Genomic DNA, 18,134 nt, shown 5'->3' with positions numbered 1-18,134 from the left:
ATGAGATTATAATAAAGTCGCACTGTCTGAGATACCCTTAGCCTGAGGTAAGGGGGTTAGTTAGTGTATGATATCGAGGGAAATCCCTTGATGCAGAAAAAGGCGTTTGTGCAGAGCTAGCTTCAATTGTTAGGATGATCTTGATGATCGTCAAAAATAGAAGACGTGGGACACCTGTCAACGAACGAATCTCGTGAAGAGGGGGCGCACAAGGGGGGGAGGGGGGAAAAACACGGTTTGCAGTATCTGGTTTGAACGTCTGTGCAGCTGGAAGGGTGGAGTGGGGTTACTAAGTATATGAATTTGCTTTACCACCACAACCACCACCCCACCACACCTATATCACGATCACCTCCATGCAGCAATATGCATGCGTACTAGAAGAGCCGAGGAAACGGTTTCTTTGGAGAAGCGAGAATTTGGCCAACCCTGGAAATACCCTGAAATGAAGGCGGGCAAAGATGAAGATGAGTACAGTCCTTTTTGATTGGGATACAATACAGGAAGATTATGCAGCATGCGGTTGGACGGCGAAGGCGCAACCAAGAGTCAAGATGCTGTGGACCGTTGAAAGCTCGTTCAGGAAAGAGCCGACGGGGCCCCTGTCTGGCAGAAGCGCGGAAGCGCCCCAGTCTACCCTCTCGGTCAGTGTTCCACTGCTGACTGGCCCGGTATGGTGAGTTCTTTGTCTCGATGAAGTTGAATCTCTTAATAATGAGAATAATCTCATATGCACAAAGAGAGAACAGTGTGCTTGCACACCTCCAAAAATCTTTATCGCTACGTGCGTAAATAGCTAAATATTATCAGCCGCGGTTTAATCGCTTTGATTTTTCGAAATCCATACCCAATTGAAGAATCGCAGTGGGCACTGTCCAGAGTCCAGACAAGTCGGTTCTCGACTGTCAATTCGAGTGCTCGCAGCTACCTAAAACGTATCAAGATAAATGGCAGCCTATTTACCTATTTCACTTTATTAGTGCTCTTTCTTTGCAGTGAGGAGGTTCATGTCGCCAGGACTGATTGATGGTCATGATCATGGAGGTGGAAACTATGTTCAGCTGGCTGAAACCACTTCTTTGCATTTACTCTACTGCCCCCTGCCGCGCCGTTGCGTGGGCCGGCTATCACAAATGGTCAAGTACCCCGATATTAGTGGCATCACCGCGGTCAGCCCTTCCCGCAAGGTTAAATATCTTTTTTTTCCGGGGGGTGGTGGAGGAGGAGAAGACTTCATTTCTCAGGCAGGTACAAGGTAGAAGTCATAATAGAAACAAACATTCTCTGACTGGCATTGCGCATTGCGCGAGAACGAGGCGATGCAACGGAGAAGAAGCGGAAAAGAACGTACTTGCGGACGGGGGCAATCAACTGGCGTCAATCTTTCCAATGGCGATGTGCGGCACGGGAATACACGAGATCAACCGCATTTCCCCCAAATTAGCCGCGTCGAAGTGGATGTGCGGTGTTCTTTGAACTCTTTCCTACCGAACAGAACAAAGCAGCACCCCCGATATTTTCAGCACTTGGAAACTTGAGTGCCTGGATAGTTCCTGAAATATTGGGACTTGAAAAAATCACAATTATATAGATATATATTTTTACAAAAGGTGATAGTGAACTTCATACTCAATCACAATCTCCAAATCTCTAGGCAGTCCACATTTCCTCGAGCTCCATACAGCAGTGTATCTACATAGATTTCTCTATCTGTTATCTGGTGGATAGGACTTAAGGTTGACACAGAGATTGTAGACTTCGAAGCTTCCCCAGACCCTAACTCGAGTTCACCGCCCATTGCACAGTGGCAGTGGTAGCCAGACGCGCGCTACCGCCGCATGAGATTATTGAGAGCACCCCTACCTACCAGCAAAATCAATTTTTTGTTCCCCCCGGTCGTCCACCATCCCATCCATCACTTTAAGGCTAGGCCCTACCGCAGCTGGGCTGTCACGACAGACAACTCGAGCCAAGGGATAAATAGCTACCTATCCCCATCGCGTCGAACACAGCTGCTCACTTGATCTGAAGCCCATTACTACTAGCCGGTAGGTCACCATACCACATTCGTTCGTTCAATCTTTGGTTTTATTCATTCATCTTGAATACCCACAACATCATCCACAATCCACCTTCACCTCCCACAGCGTTCCACCACCTCCGAAACAGACAACACAAAAAAAAAAAAAGCCTATAAGACAAAGACTTTATTTCACCCTTCATGCTCTCCATAAATGGTATGCTGGGCCCTTCATTCCCAGCATCTCAATCAAGACGGGAGGACCGCAACTTCAGTACTACTTCTCCGGCAGCTGTCAGCATGTCCCAGCAGCAGGACCGCACAGGACTGCAATCCCTGTTAAACACACCATCTTCCCCAGAGCCAATTTCGCCAGAGGGCTCTTATTCACAGGGAAGGTCGTTCAGCGAAGAGGTATGTATGCCCCACTCCCCAGCTTCAGTGTTAGCTGCCATCCTGACTTCAGCTCCCCTGCAGATCACATCAATACCTCCACATAAACGAAAACACTCACACGACGACCATGACCACTCACCATCTCCCCATAATTCTAGCCCTAAAAAGAAGCGGGCGCCTCGTCCCCAGTACACTAAGGAGCAAGAAGACTTCATCTGGTTCTGCCGAGATGACTTGGCAATGTCCTGGCGTAAGGTTGTTCAGCTCTACAACAACCACTGGCACCCATTTGAATCTGAACCACACATTCGTTCCGAGAGTGGCCTCCAATCACGCTACTACAGAATTCTCGACTTTCCCGTCAAGATTCGCAAGAAGAAGGAGCCTTCAAGACCCGATTTGGGACTTATTCCATCAACGAATCGACGCTATGAGTGGATGGGTGTCATCAAAGCCAGCATCGAGGAGAAGAAAAATGCCGAGAGAAATAAACGCTACGCTACTAATGTTTCTCCTCAACTAAGGAAAGAGGATGACGACGGGAGGGAGGATGGATCAGAGAGCGATATTGGGGGATTCGACTCTACGGAAAGAAGGAGGGCAAGGGGAAGATGGGCCAGCAGCAGGCACAATACAACAACTTCAGCAGAGCTTCGAGCAAACAGTGGTGCAAGAATGAGTTTTCACGTAGAGGGCGGAGAGCACGAGTGGGAGAGCTCAAGGCGGTCACCTATTGGTACTGGCGGCCTGTGCTACGACCGGGGCGACTCAAAGGTACCTTGACTTTGACAAATCCCTACATTAGGCGGAAATGTAGATGAAAACAAATTGGATCAAGCTGTGCTAACGACGGTCCATGATACTTCAGTCTGTGATTAGTAGCAGTAGCTGCGATGACTCCTCTAGTCCTACTCTAGATCCAATCAAAACACGATTTCAAAATTTTGAATTTACTACTACGAGCATTAGCGAAGGACCAATTCACTTACCACCCCTAAGAAGCTTCCCACAGAGTGGGATTCATTATCCGGATGAATTCAGGAAGCAGACGTATGAGATGACAGCGTCAAATCACATCTCGAAAATATCAGTCTTCAACCTCTGCATTTAGCTGATTCTTACTTTCCTTATCTGTTTCTGATGCTTTTTCCTGTCTTTGATGACCATTAATTTTTCTGCCAGATATTACTGGAATAACGACTGGGAGACCTAGCTATGGAGATATTGTATATTTTCTTTTCTTGCCCTTTTTTCTTTCAGCAAATCCCTCCGGCGCGATCTTTTCTTTGTATCAACCCTTTTCTTGTTATTTTCTCTATGTAAATTCACGACCCCTCCATGTTTTCTCGCCTCTTCTTTTTCCTTTTGTCTATCGAGCGTTTCGGAGTTTTGTACTTTCATTTCTTTTGTGTGTGCTGGCGGCGTCCTACTAGAAGTTGTGTCAACATGAGTGATTTCTCCTTGGTTAAAGGTGGTATGAGTTTATGGTATTATTATTGTTTTGTGTGGACTTTTGGGCTAAGACAGTTCAGCGTAGGGTGTCGGCTGTGGGCCGGTTTACTTAAGCTTGCATTTAGGTAGTTTTAGTTAGGAATCGATATCTAATACATGCTGATCCAAATCCAAATCAACCTTTAAATCACGGAATCAAAAAGCAAATAAAAATATCTTTTTTTGCTCCTTACCCTTCGTTCCTGAGACAGACCAATCTTTATCCACTTTCGGGTCCAGAATGGATGCCTGACCAATCAATCACATTCAATAGCTTTTCCGCGCGTCCCCGATCCCCATGCTTCTAAATAACCACCCCTCCCATCGCGCAAACCAAATCGTACAAGCGATTGCACACGATCGTGCTTCCCACCTTTCTTCCTCTCCACCACTATTTGACTTCGCGTTTTGCGTGTATCTTCGCCTACCGCCCGTATGGACATCGCTTAATCCTCTTCTTCTTCCTCCCCCTAACCTATGATCCTCTCCTACTCCGCGCGTAAAAGTAATTTTGGTATACATGATCAAGTGTCCTCCACGATCGAATATTATGCGGAGAAAATGCAGGAGAGAGGCCGAGGATTCGATGTATGTATGTGATATATTATTAGCTATAGCGGCTGGCCGTGAAGAATTTATTCCCTGATTCCGTTTGGTGCGGCTTACGGGCAGAACGGGAACTGACAGTGTCCGTACACGCCTTAACGCCTGACCTATTAATTCGCGCTTCTAGGCTGGTGGTATGGATGTGACCGACCCTAGAATTTTAGCAAAAAAAGGATCATAAAGCCTCCAAACCTCAAACCCCAACCTGCCTGGCCCGTGGTCTGGGCAGACCCCCCCTGATTGATCCCAAAGAAGCAAGGTCCCATAGCAACCGAGCATGATCATGAGCAAGCACTCGGTTTCTCGTCTCCAAACGCATGTATGCTTTGCAGTTGCATTTACCGCAAGTGCCAATATTTAATTCAAATTTTCCCCTAGGAAGATTTACGAAAGGGTTTTGATAGGATTCGCGTTGGATTACCTGTTGACTAAACGTAAGATTATGATGCCTGCTATCCTCGGTTGCATAATACTGTGGTGCATAAAATTCAGAGATTCTTCCTTCAGTGTGGCCGCGACCGGCCAGCGCAAGTTTTTCAATTATGCGACTTTGGTTGTTTAGCCGTGCGAAGAAGCACAAGATGGTCGCCAAGCTAATTGGAATGGTGGTTCTATTCTGCCAGTCAGCCAATAATGCGTGCAGAACAATTTAAAACACAATTCGTACTGCACCTCTAATCATATGTGTGTGCGAGTAAAGAGTAAGCACTCTAGCCAAATCTACTGGTTACCAAAGACTCGGGTTAATAGAGTAGAGTAGACTCTGATTACATACTCTTCTTTAGAGTTGGGTTGGGCACGGAGCTTCACTTCCGAATCGTAAAAAACCATCCGTCTCACTGCTTGCCAGTCAAGCCGATCAGCCCCCAGATCTCAAACTCAGATCCTAATCCCAAATCTCCAGCTCAAGGGGCACCTTTACCTATATTCTTTGCCAACGCACACCGCACCATAAGTGCTCTTCTATCATTACCCACTACAACCTTTTTTGACAAGATGCCGCATATCAAACAGATCACTTGACTGTTGCCAAGTATAAATTAAGGACGGGACATATTGCTTTATGAGTCTATGAAGAAGAATATAGGCATAGACAGCCTCACGCGTATTAAAAATCCAACCCTGATCGATGGCCTTAACGTCCTACCGAGGCTATATGATTGGTACATTGAAAGGTGTAATTCTAGCCTTTGCCTCCCCCGGTGGTGCCGCCCTTAAGCTTTAGGCGTGTAGGATCGGTATACTCATGCCAGCGAGGTGGTTGTTCTAGACCTCCCCGCCGGTGGGTTGATTGAGTTTTGCTACTTTCTGACACCGCATTCCCGGGCACAAGTTATAGAAATAAGTATTTTTGAAAGCAAAATTCTGCTGCTATAACACAATAGTAAGGATTCCCGTTCCCCCAGGGGGTTAAAGGAGTATCTATCAGTACCGCATATTATTATTATTAGGTTTAGTCGCCGCCCTGTATGACCACGGCTCCACTTATATGTGGATGTAGTACGGCGGCGGCGGCGGCGGCGGTTATTGAACGCAGCAAAGAAATGTGGCGAGACGGGTAAACTAGGAATATATATGTTCAGACTCACAAGTATAATTAGCTGCTGTTAACTTCAAACGCGTGTAAACCTTATGGCATAAGCCGCGCTTGCAACCAGGATAGTTAATTGATTACATGTAATCATCGGTGGTCTGGCTGCCCCAGTGGGGCGTTTCGCTAAACATGAGTTCTGCTCGCTTGTGTCGGTAAGACAGGTAGAGTACATGGGTGAAGGATGTATATGAATATAGGTATCTTAGAAGTCGCCAGACAGGGAAGTCAGGGTCGGAGACAAGGCCAGTGGGTGCGCAGAATCAAATAAATACCCTGCCAAGGCCTTTATATGGAGAGTTTACACTCTTTTCTGTGTCGTTGGCGAAACTGTTTGAATACAATCTATCGACTAGTTAGAAGGGCGGAAATCAGTGGAGGGAAAACGCCTGGCTCACAATCATTTCCCATTGCTCATGACCAGCAAATGCCCGTTCGTTATCGAACCTCTTTCGTCAACAACCGAGAAACGATTTAGCTATTAATGATTCAATTCTTCGCTAGGGGAATTCATTGTGTTAATCTATTGATGGGATACCATACAACCTATCACATTGCACACCGAGTAACAGTCTGGACTACAACCGTTGAGTGATTCCAAATATTCAAAGACAGGGTGGTTTGGGCCAATAAAAAGAGCCTGGTTTGTCTTTTCCAAAAAGATACCCCTGTCTAGTCGCCAACAACAGGGTACGTGATAATCCTAGCCAGTTGTAGGTGGAATCTACATCAAGAAGAAAGCTGATGGATGATCTATTCAAAGAACGATCTTAAGCTGGATGGAATGATGATGGAATGATGATAGAAGGATGAGAAACAAAGTAAGAAGATGAAGAACGTTATGCTTCTTGTCGTACAAAGATCAGACAGGCGACGTATCCAGAAGTACTCACGACAGGCATAAGATTTGATGGCTTCAGCAGACCATTTTCATAAGCCAACCCCGGGAAATAGAGAGAATCTGGGGAAAGATAATTTGAGACATAGGGCTATCAATATGTAATCAGCAAACAAGAAGGCTTTCCATGGCGGCTATGTAGTTTCTGTGATATTATTCTGCCGGGAGGGCAAGTGCAGTACGGATCTTGTTTGGGTTTCAGTTACGCGCATGTAGACTTCGTTCATTAGTCCTCGTAGGACATGTGCAGATTTTCACAGATGAGTCCAACAGACATGCATTGAAATCTCAAACGTTTGCAAATCTTCTTCTACCCGTAGTTCTCTGACGTTCTTGAAACGGGCCTGGTCTGCCATACAACAATTTCTTGGCGAAACATCATAAGATATTTTCTGGTGGTCCGTGCAAAAAACGAGATACTAGAGTAGTACCTACATTCGTATGATACAGCTGTACTGCTCTATGTAAATTTGTGCCTGTATATCGTGCCCTGAATGAAGAGAGTAAAGGATTTTGGTAGTCTTGTGCCTAGCCTTATTTCCTTGGCGCCAAGGTTCGTATACCTCACGTATCTCCCAATCAGAGGAAGGCTGAGCAAGTGACATGGATGTCGGACCAACACCGATTGGCTACTCCATGGCCAACTAACAATCACAACCAAACCAAATTATGAACTGCATCATCAGTTTTTGGTCCATCCACATAACGGCACCTCATTGCGATGAAGGATAAATCAGCATCCCTCCAGCGATGTGATACTTTGAGTGTGAGCCCAAGGCCACTGATTACCGGTCTAGAGACATTTGCTATCAGGGTCAATTGAAATAACGGACATGACCTTGATATGGGTACAACCAGCATACATATTCCGGAATGAGAAGGCAATACCATTCATTCATGCGATCGCCCCCCAATTTTTTGAATTGGGACTGGGCCACGGCTACTACAACTATCAAGGTCAATACCACGATGCTTTTCTGAAAACTGGATTACAATCCTCCAAGCCAAGTTTGAGGGGGAGGGGTCGTGCCAGGTTCCAGGCGAAATCATCGATTGGACAATATGCAGATCGCGTGTAAATCTTAACGCGCTGCTGCGCCTAACACCACCCCTCACTGCACCTCTGTCATTCGACCATCATCGGCTCTGATTCGTCTCGCCTGAGGTGGGTTTCCCGGCCGCCTGGGTTTTAATAGTTGAAGGGTTAAACGAGACAGAAAAGAAAAATACGCATGATGGGCGTGCAGAGCGGGGAGGGAGACTCTTGGTAAGCACTGCTAGCACAGACCTTTCCACCAGTGGGAGACTTTATTCTAAGCACTGCTAGCACAGACCTTTCCACCAGTGGGAGACTTTATTCTAAGATGCGGGCACGGAGAATGAGAATCCGGGGACTTATGTATTGAGGCTAAACGCTGTATGGAAATATCCCATTCCCCAGGTTGCTATCGATATCATGTTAGAGGCACAAGTGATCAATCGATCCAGGATAACCAGCGTAGGAAATCCAAATTCGCCTGCAGGTGTCCAATCAATTTCTTCTGCCATTCTCACCAATCATCAAATATGGGACACTGTAGGCGACATGAACTAGCTTACCAAGGCGCTAGAACTAGACGCCCTCAATACTTCAATTACTTCGAAAAGCATGATTCCCTGCGCTGGTATTTTTAAGCTGAATTCTTCTTAATAGTTGCGGGGTCAGCTGAGAAGAGTGAAGTATGTACATTGCGGCCACTGCATTTCGAGCTCGGGCGAAGAAAGAATTTTTTGATTGGTACTGCGTACACATGATTTTTATGCTGGCGCATGGTGAGTGCTCCTCTTGACTATAATATGCGAGCTATGAAACTCTACGATGATCCAGTTACTACTACTATTAGCTATTGATATTCGAATATTCGCGGCCTCTCGTTCTTCCTCTCCTCTTGTGCGCTCTATGAAATAGGAGGCTGCGAAGCAAGGAGTATATCGAACTGGAGTCATGAATCATACCTGGGGGTGGTGCTGCTGATTACATAAATTTTCCAGATTACCTATGTCTTGAGCAATTACTTCCACGCCCAAAACGCCAAACTCCAGCTCATGTAACCAGTACCAGAGGCGCGTGCATGGGTACACCGGATATCAAAAAATCTTGTAGACAGTACATAGAAGAAGCATGATTCGGGCCAGAATCGCCACTACGCGACCTTAACATGCATACACGATGCTGGGTCGTGTATGTAGGCATGCCAAATCAAACCTGTACCCTCCCAAAAGACCCACAGTCTAACGGCGCGTTGCCAAATACTCGGGCCCGGTAGGCAAGAACCTGGATATGCAAGTAGCAAGTAAGAATTTAATTCGCAGTATTTACTGAGTAAGTGCAAATCAGAGGCCTTCCGTTATCAACAAAAATATTATTTCGCAAAATACTTGCGGGTGCTGTTACCATTGTTTCCCCCCGCCGGTCCCTTAATTCGTACATGCATTCGCCTCATTAATTCACGGGAGAGGATACTGGTTTGCAAACCCTAGGCTATGCGGATGCAAGTAAAGTTATTTTGTTAGCACTATTATGCGAGCGGTGAAAGGCAGCGGAAGATACTATTCCCAGCCCGATCTATCCTATCTGCCCTTCCAATCGCCAACCTGTGCATGTGGCGGGGAAGGTATGACAGATACTACATCCAAGTCGTCCAATCTCTTCTATGGGGTGCTCTAGAGTTGGTGAGTACCGCTAAATCTCGAGTTATTCGGGGGGTTGCCAAGGCCACCTGCTAAACTAGATTTAGTTTAGATCCTGTAAAAGAGGGCTGTTTTCTTGAAGATCGCTTCCTCTAAAGGTGAAGATCCTCAGCTTTTTGCCTTGGCAACCCCCCGAATAACTCGAGATTTAGCGGTATAATCATAAGGTAAGCAAGTATTGCATGTAGAAAGCAAGACATGCTTTGGCGGTGGGTATGGTGGTGCTGTGTACATAATGTAGGCATCCCATCGATAAGCTCGCTTGCTCGCTGGCCCGATCTGACTGATCCCGGCTGAGTCGCTGGCCTGATTTGTATTTTTTTTAGGTACATGTAGGTACTCTTTCTATTGATCAGAAGTGGTATCTACTTATGTGTGCTCAAAGGATCCCGCCTACATACCTGAACACTCTACAATCTTGCGAGTGGTCTCTGTAGGTCGTAGGTATTGAGTTTGTGATACCAGCAATCCTGTTGGTACAACCTTCCCTACCAGTCTAACTCCTGTACTACCAAACATACCAGTACAACCTACCAGTGCAATGCCCCAGCTGTAATAACCATAATATCATCGCTCTATATCGAAACCCATATCAGTATCACCGCCAGCCAAAGAATCACCCGGAAACCCCCCCTTTTCACAACTTTATTCATTGGCGTTTAGAGTTAATATCCTGCTACACGCTCGCCTTCACCAATGGTTGCACATGCAAGCCCAGCGTCTCCATACCCCTGTCCCCTGTCTCGATGCTATTTATAGTAACACGCCTGCTTGCAAAAGCACCACACAGGGCGATTCTGCAACCGCCGTGGATGCAAATTGTCCTATTCTGGGGTGTTAAGTGGATTTTACGAGGGTCGCTTTATCCAGGAGTGGTATAATTGGTGTTTCCAAGTCGAAACCTCGTTAGAGCAGGGGAATTGGATAAGGTTGGAGGGGAAATAAAGTTGTCGTAATTCCCAGGTCCTTGGGGGAGAGATCGACTTCTGATAATCATTCACATTCCTTTCTGTGTACCTATTTCAGTTCAGTTCAGTCCAGGTGGCCGAATCCAGTTATTGCAACTGATATCTTCATTTTCAATACACTCTTTCATCCAAACTTTGGCCTCAGGCTTCTATTAGATTTTACTATTACGACTTTTAATCACTGATTATTCGCCATGTTTTTATCACAACTGCATTTGATCATCACTGTATACGTACTGGCACTCGTTGCTCCCAACCTCGTCGCCTCTCTTGCCATTTCAAGCAACCCAACTATAATTCCAGCAACTCTCCCCCTCACCAGCCCAGCCCATACTCTCGCACCACGTGCAACAACCTGCGGAACCGGTTACTGCCCACAGGGCTCGACCTGTTGCAGCAACAACACCTGTTGTCCCTCCAGTACGCTATGTACTCGTACTCCCTCTAATGTAGTCGGCTGCTGTCCCGTCGGCACCGTCTGTGACGGCACCCCGGCGGGCTATGGCGAGGCAGTAGATGGAGGGAGCATGTTAACCAGCAATCAACCGGAAAGTCAGGATGAGGGCAATGTTGCCTCACTGGGGGACGAGAACGGGAATACGAACCAGACGACGGCCAGTAACACTGTTGACAATGTGAACACTGATGCAGCGGAGAATGGCAATGGTACAACTACCAGCGAGGTCCGCGTCAACGCTGCTGATAGCACTGCCACCGCTGTTGCTGCCGGGACAACTGCTGCTGCCGCACCAGATGTAGGGGCAACCACAATAATTGGCGCTGTCGCTGGCGGGATTGTGGGGTGGATGGCGCTGTGCGCAGGGTTGTTTTGGCTTCACAAGAGGTATAGGGCCAGTCACCCAAAGACCAAAGAGAGAGCATTGCCACCACCTCCGGCGGCGGGGGTGGGAAGAATGGCGTTCCCGCAAGGATTTGTTAGGATTGAGGATGCTGCGAGCGAAGTCGGGGTTGGTGGGAAAGCACCGAGGCCATATACAACGGTTTATGGACCAGGGGCCAGGGCCTAGTAAGGAGATGGGTAGGGAGGCATGAATGAGGAATGTTAATGGGGCAATCCCAATGTGGTCGATGAGATATGGAAGTCTAGTAATTGATTTCGTGTCAGCTGAACGCTTTTTCTTATGTTTAGAGGCATTTGTAGGTAGTAAAAAGCAAATTGATATTCATATTTTCAATATTAAGTAGTACTAGTATTATTAGTAGAGTTCGTGTATTCTCTGGGCCGTTTGATGAAGAGTGTTGCACCAGTTTTAGTAATGTATTATAATAATTTAAGGTAGAGGAAGGGATTGAAATTTACCAGGCATGGGATATACTAGGGGGCTCTGGTATACCGTATGTATATCAAGTGCTACTCTATGTACACTAGAAATTCTGATCTAGTTTATTTTGTGAGATCTTGACTGCCAGTCATTGGAGAAATCTTCAACGGGCTCGCGATCGAGATGATACTCAGGTGGTGTTGATGGTGCAAGGTGAGATACTACATAACATTCAGATGGTTTACAGTACATGTATCCAGTTGTTGAGTGCTTTTGCCAAGTCATGAATTACGTAAAATTACATTGGATGGTCTTGAGTAAAGGGTTTGACCACTTTACCTACTCGTTCTACTTTGAGAGATGCCTGCACCCAGCTTATTATAACAGGGTCGAATAACTGGTTAGATGCGCATCCAGCAGCAAAGATCACATGTATATGTACTCGGAATGCAGATCTTGGTGTAAATTCTCTTTGTATCTTCCAGCACATACATGGTACTGGCGGTAAAACTCAGTATTGCCCGCGGCCCGCCATTGCAACAAGCACTGGCCAATTACAATCCCAGTGACAACCACAACAGTAACAGACACATATACCGGGGAAGGGGGGTGGTAAACAAGCTCATCCCAGAAGCGATTATTCCGCCGTTACCGATTTCCCCATCCACCTCAGTTCGTCGCAAGCTAACACATGTGTCATACATATGCACATAATTGAAGTGCTGTAAAGCAATCACCCACCAAATACCGAACGTTCTCCATAGGCAGCCAAAACAAGGAGAATCGCCAAGGGCCTACCTATGTGAGTAACAACCACGGCCCAGTTCAATCTTTCTTACCAGAAAAACTTGCACTTGCTCTTCATGCTTATCACTGATGTTGGTGTTGAAAGCTGATGGATTTGTGTTGTTTTTCGATTCTATAAGCCTCCCCTATAGGTGTTAGGTATGTACACACAGTAGAGACAGACACTGTAGCGAATTATTGCATGTTATGAGCAATTGATTCTCGACTCGCAGCTACGTCGTTGCTGATATGACTAGGAAAGATGCATATGAAAAACATGGAACAATATTCCGGATGCAAAGATCGTATGTCGTGTCTTCAATATTGGCACTACTAGAGCTTGATTTGAAGACAGCAATTTGGAACGAAAATGGTTCCACAGCATACATACCAGGAAGTGCAGGTACCTACTTTGGTTATAATTAGTGTGAGACCTTGACACCTCTTTGTAATTCGTGCTCACCTTATCAGCCCTAGAAAAGAAGATGTCAAAATATATTACTTACGCGAAAAGCAAGCCTTCGGCTTGTGGTCGGGCCTGCGGATTGGTTTAGGTTAAAGATTTAACCGCGCCTGAAGCTAGCACCTCCGCATCCGCATCACCGAGATTTTGTGATATGTGGATCTGTCATCCCTCCGCACAAGAACCAAAAGGCCAGTGCAGGAGAAGTCTAAACAAAGTTGCGGCTGAAAACATCTGAAAGCCATTTTCAAGGAGGAAGCACGTTGGTAGTTAACTTGAGTATCAGGGTACTGCTTCAGGCATAAGGCGTTCGCTTGAGACCGATTAGTAGAAACAGATTTCTGGGCTTGGAGTCTATCGGTTAACGGGAAGATGGTAACCCAGGGGTTTGCTTTTTGCTGCCCCGCATGGTATCTAGAGTATGACTTTCGAATTGGAAATCCTCTATACAATGCGGATTTTTTTTGCCCACACCCACGGTGTCCCTTAAGCCGGCATTCTGGCCTCCCTATAATAGAGGAATTACATTTATATGAGAGATCTATTATTTGGTAAGAGAGATAACAGGACCTGTTAGTAGGGCCGCACGGATATTTCCTTTTTTTGAGGGGGTCAGCATTTATTGCCAGCTTAAGGGATAAACGCAAAAGAATGTTGTCCAGCAGTGCCTGCGAGCGTTTAATTAAACGCCAGTGAGGTGTAGAGGGACATGGTGTGTTGAGATATCGGCGGTGGTTCTGCCGTGCGCAGATAAAACACGATATTTGGGTCAGGGCGCAGGAATCCTGTGGGTGTAGATATAGAGCGGTGGAGGGTCGGGTGAGACGGAGGGTATAACGAGACAATGGCCCACGAACCGGGATTCTAACTAAAAGATCTGCATCGATTTGCTGGTAAAGAATCCCGAGCCTCGCCATACCCTTTGTCTCGTCCGACCCTCCACCGCTCTATGGGAATATACCGAACCGGAATCGCCGAGGTTTTCTTCCTAGCCATTTATTTCGACCGGCCTCGTTTTTCTTGCTAACCATTTTTTTCGACCGGTCACGTTTTCACATGCGGCAGATAATGTCTAGTATATGAGATATTAACTCTCCGAGTTCTGAGGGCTGATCCATTCCTGGTTTCAATGTTATACCTGCTCTATTCGACCATGTCTCGTGTTAACTTGCCCTCGAGACGGCCTTATTAGGTCTTTTCTCTCTATTGAGATCGGATTGCGTTATAGGCTGATCGTACGGAAAAATTCTTTCCAGTGCCCAAGTCTTGGCTGCATCTATTTTTTACATACGGCTTGACTCCAAAGATATGTACACCCCCATCACATAATATATACAGAAAGATTGATGAGTATGTAAATGAACATCTTTCAGGATAAGACATCTATAGATATTTTGCAATGGTTAGATCTCTAGAGACCTTCCAAAACGCTTATTCATCGATCCTGCAGCGCATTCTCCTTTCATGAACTGAAATGTTCATAAAGAGTAAAAAGGGAAATGGGCATTGCTGAGTTTTAGTCGTTTCAGTTAAGTAGTTGTCTATGCCTGTGGCTTGAGTTTTGGGGATACCTTGGAGGGAGGTGTGAAGATCACTGCAGCCGAGCTCCTAGTAGCAGAAATCAGGCACTTTTTCTTTGCTTTTCTTCTGTCTCCGCCAATTTACTCTATAGCTGAACACGTCTTTTAAAATGGGGTCTGAAGGTGGAAAAATGGCCCCGCCCATGAGATAAGATACAGCCAATTGGAGGACACAGCCAAACAGGGGCTAATAATGGTATCTGCGACGGCTTAAGCCTAATTTATGGACCTCTGGTTGGTTGAAAGCCTTTTGGTTATGCGATCCGTTTATATATCGGCTATTGACGGCCAGTCTTTCACAAGTCGCTGGAACACGTGTTCAACCGGCTCCTGCAGGCAAGGGAATGGATATGATCTGCTCGCTCTTATGTTGGAATCGAGATCGCGGCCTGCCTGGATTGGTGTGGGGTCATACCCACGGGGTAACGGCTTCCAATTCATATCTGATAACAAACAGAGGTAATGATCAAAGTGATAATGGTGTGTGTGGTAAGTGGATTTCAGAATGTGACCATGGGTCATCCTTGTTCACAAAGGTGTCAAGCCACAGCTTCGAGGTATAGGACAAGAACTTATAGGGCTTGCCCTAATTTTATTTTTACGTGCCCATGGTTTGAATTGAAATTTTTATCTTTTGATAAAGTTTCTTGCAGTTTCCTCCATTTTTAACACGGCCTTGGATACGAATTGTAACTGTGAATCCGAAAGCAGCAAAATGATACGCCACAGTGCACTGACAGAGGAAAGAGAAACAATGTTTTTCAAAGCATGAGAAAGCACGCTCGCCTACCCCAAATTATTGGTTTATGAGTTCCACTATCAATGGTTTCAACCCAGGATAGTCTTCAGAGATGAGAGGTACGTCTCAAGAATCAATCATGAAATATCACTCGAAAAGATAGCGGAATCATAGAATATCACCCGATGACGTCATTCCCGGTGAGACTTAGTTTCTCACACTCCGCGGTCCCAGAAGAGACTTACCAGAAGACTTATAGCCTTAACAGCTGGATTAATTTATTCAGCTCTATCTTCCTTCAAATGGCATGTTTCCGACTCCTGTCGCTAGTATCCACGGTGATATTTGTTACTGTAAGATTTTGGCTGGTCTCGCACCGTCGAGGTCGTTTTGGGGTAACGGGAATGAGAATCGAAACTAAGTTAGATCAAATTTAGTCTTAGATCTCTTGAAATTGTAATTATCTGTCTTTTTCTGTTAGCCAGGGGTTTCCTCTACTCTAACCTTTGTCCCGGTTGTCTGATAATAATGATCGTGAGAGGATAAACCAAATTTTGAACATCTGAAAGAAAGATCTTCTCCATTATGGGATGTCGCCCATTCTTAAAGTCCATGTTGATGTTTCTGATGACTTTGGTTCAGTTTATTCGGTATTTATCGTGGGTTTTGTAATATTCTCATTGATTCCAATCCATGATATGACTCTTCAGCTCTTCGGCTAGATTTACACGTCTACAGAGCTACGGGATAATGAGCTACCCTATATGATCAATTTGCAGATAGTCCGATCTCATAGAATTCCGGAAGCCTATACTTGGAAGTTGTATATCAATATTTCAGCGTTCCATGTCTTTGTAAGCGTGTAATCGAGTGATAGTCTATGATTTGATCACGTTACTTGCCCTTTTTTTCTTTGTCGAGGTTTACTAATAAGGGCCCGTTTGGGAGCTGGCCTCAGCAGAAAACAACGCTCTAACCATCCTCCGTTAGTGGGTGGGATACGAAGAAATTTCGAAACGGAGTTTAAGCGAAAAAGTAGGTCCAAGTTGCTTATTGGAAACCTCCGTTTTCATGGAGTTAATGTTGTTTTCTGGACCTGCAAAATGGGTCGCCAAAGACAACCCATTTCTCAAAACGGAGTTTCCGCCAGAACGGAGTTTTAAGCCCCCATAACTCCGTTTTGGACGGCTCCTAAACGGGGCCTAAACGCGGAACGCCCTCTAGGGACTCATCTCACTAGAGCTATTGAATGCCTTGCCTCACCGTATCAACCTTCAAGCCATTTCATCTTCTATTTGTCAGCCTTTACGACGCGTTCCGGTTTCGTAAGTAGAACCTCCCGACAGATTGAGAATCCGGACGGTAGCCTATGCAGGGCTGAGTGTCATATTTTGTTTCGGTAGCTTTAAGTTTGCCTAAGCTTCGGTTTCTAAGCCCGGTGGTAACGATATGTTCGATAGTGGAAGCACACACAACCTAATCATAAAGCTAGATGCTGTCTTCATTAGTCTAGCACATGGATTTAAAGGTGTATATAAATGAAAAAAATACTCAACTAACCTAACTAGACGGCATGATAATTGGGAAAAAGTATCTATCTGTGATAAATTAGATATTAAAGGTGTTGACAATTATTAACGATCGCTTTTGCAGAGTATCTAGTTCTAGTGTGTCTACATGTAGTGCGGATCTAACCCACGTATACGTAGAGAAACTTTCATAATTACTGCTGGTATCATTTTGATATTTGTGTCGGCGATGTGACGACTCAGCTCAATTACCATATCACTTGAGTGGCGGAAACGGCGTATCTAACTTAATTGGGTAAGGTATGCCTCATGATTTCAACATCTCCTCCCGGATCCGTGTAGTTCTGTAACTACATGTACACAACAGTTTATATCTCAGTATAGTACAGTAGTCAACAATCTCAGATTAACGCCAAGATAAAATGGGCGAGGGGTTGGGTGCAAACAGTGTTCTGTAATTCCTCGTAATATTTGCTTTAAATTATTCCATCGTCAAACTTGAGTAACGTTTCTGTTAACGCGCCGTGCGAAGGAGATACTAGACAGAGGCTTATGAATGATCTGACCGATTTATTCGTGATTAGGTACCTGAGTTACCAATCAGCTGAGGGTTGGAATAATAGAAGTTTGTCGACATGCAAACCATGCTCCTATTTGTGATTGGCTGAATTCCGGGACTTAATATTGGTTAGAAGCTGTACTCCAGTAATATGTTGAGGATTCAAATTATACATCAAGGATAAGCCAAAGTACCTGATAGGCCCAATGTTTGCAGCGAGAATTAGCCAATGAAAGCCCTTAGCTACATTTCTATGAGGAGGAAGAGGAGGAAGAGGAGGAGGAGGAGGAGTCATTACTTTGAACCTTTTCTAACGAAACAATAGTGTTTTTGATATTATATATAAACCAATGATATCTCCTTGTTACGGGGTATTGCGTTGTTATGTGTGATGCAGAAAGGACACAGCACTGCTCCGTGGTTTATCGTTGCTACACATCATGGCCATGATAATGTGCCTTCTTGTAAGCTCGAACTTTTGTGATAGAGCTATAG

The 18,134-nt window shown here is 45.4% G+C and overlaps 3 protein-coding genes across 3 annotated transcripts; all 3 read left to right on the top strand.

Annotated features, from left to right (window-relative positions):
- Positions 1-461: 461 nt before the first annotated feature.
- Positions 462-1,842, top strand: H6S33_003825 (uncharacterized protein; the record flags this gene model as incomplete). The annotated part of the gene is made up of 4 exons (XM_044835584.1): positions 462-671; positions 741-784; positions 1,592-1,610; positions 1,756-1,842. The coding sequence occupies 4 exons, from the start codon at positions 462-464 to the stop codon at positions 1,840-1,842; spliced, it is 360 nt and encodes a 119-aa protein (XP_044691359.1).
- A 379-nt stretch (positions 1,843-2,221) lies between these two features.
- Positions 2,222-3,527, top strand: H6S33_003824 (uncharacterized protein; the record flags this gene model as incomplete). Its single annotated transcript, XM_044835583.1, has 3 exons — positions 2,222-2,434; positions 2,498-3,190; positions 3,285-3,527. The coding sequence occupies 3 exons, from the start codon at positions 2,222-2,224 to the stop codon at positions 3,525-3,527; spliced, it is 1,149 nt and encodes a 382-aa protein (XP_044691358.1).
- A 7,367-nt stretch (positions 3,528-10,894) lies between these two features.
- Positions 10,895-11,728, top strand: H6S33_003823 (uncharacterized protein; the record flags this gene model as incomplete). Its single annotated transcript, XM_044835582.1, has 1 exon — positions 10,895-11,728. The coding sequence occupies one exon, from the start codon at positions 10,895-10,897 to the stop codon at positions 11,726-11,728; it is 834 nt and encodes a 277-aa protein (XP_044691357.1).
- Positions 11,729-18,134: the final 6,406 nt, after the last annotated feature.

The sequence above is a fragment of the Morchella sextelata genome (genome assembly GCF_020137385.1).
Source record: "Morchella sextelata strain SCLS chromosome Unknown scls_16, whole genome shotgun sequence".
Classification (NCBI taxonomy): domain Eukaryota; kingdom Fungi; phylum Ascomycota; class Pezizomycetes; order Pezizales; family Morchellaceae; genus Morchella; species Morchella sextelata.
The sequence above is the reverse complement of the archived record's forward strand: the minus strand, read 5'-3'. Positions and strand labels throughout refer to the sequence as shown.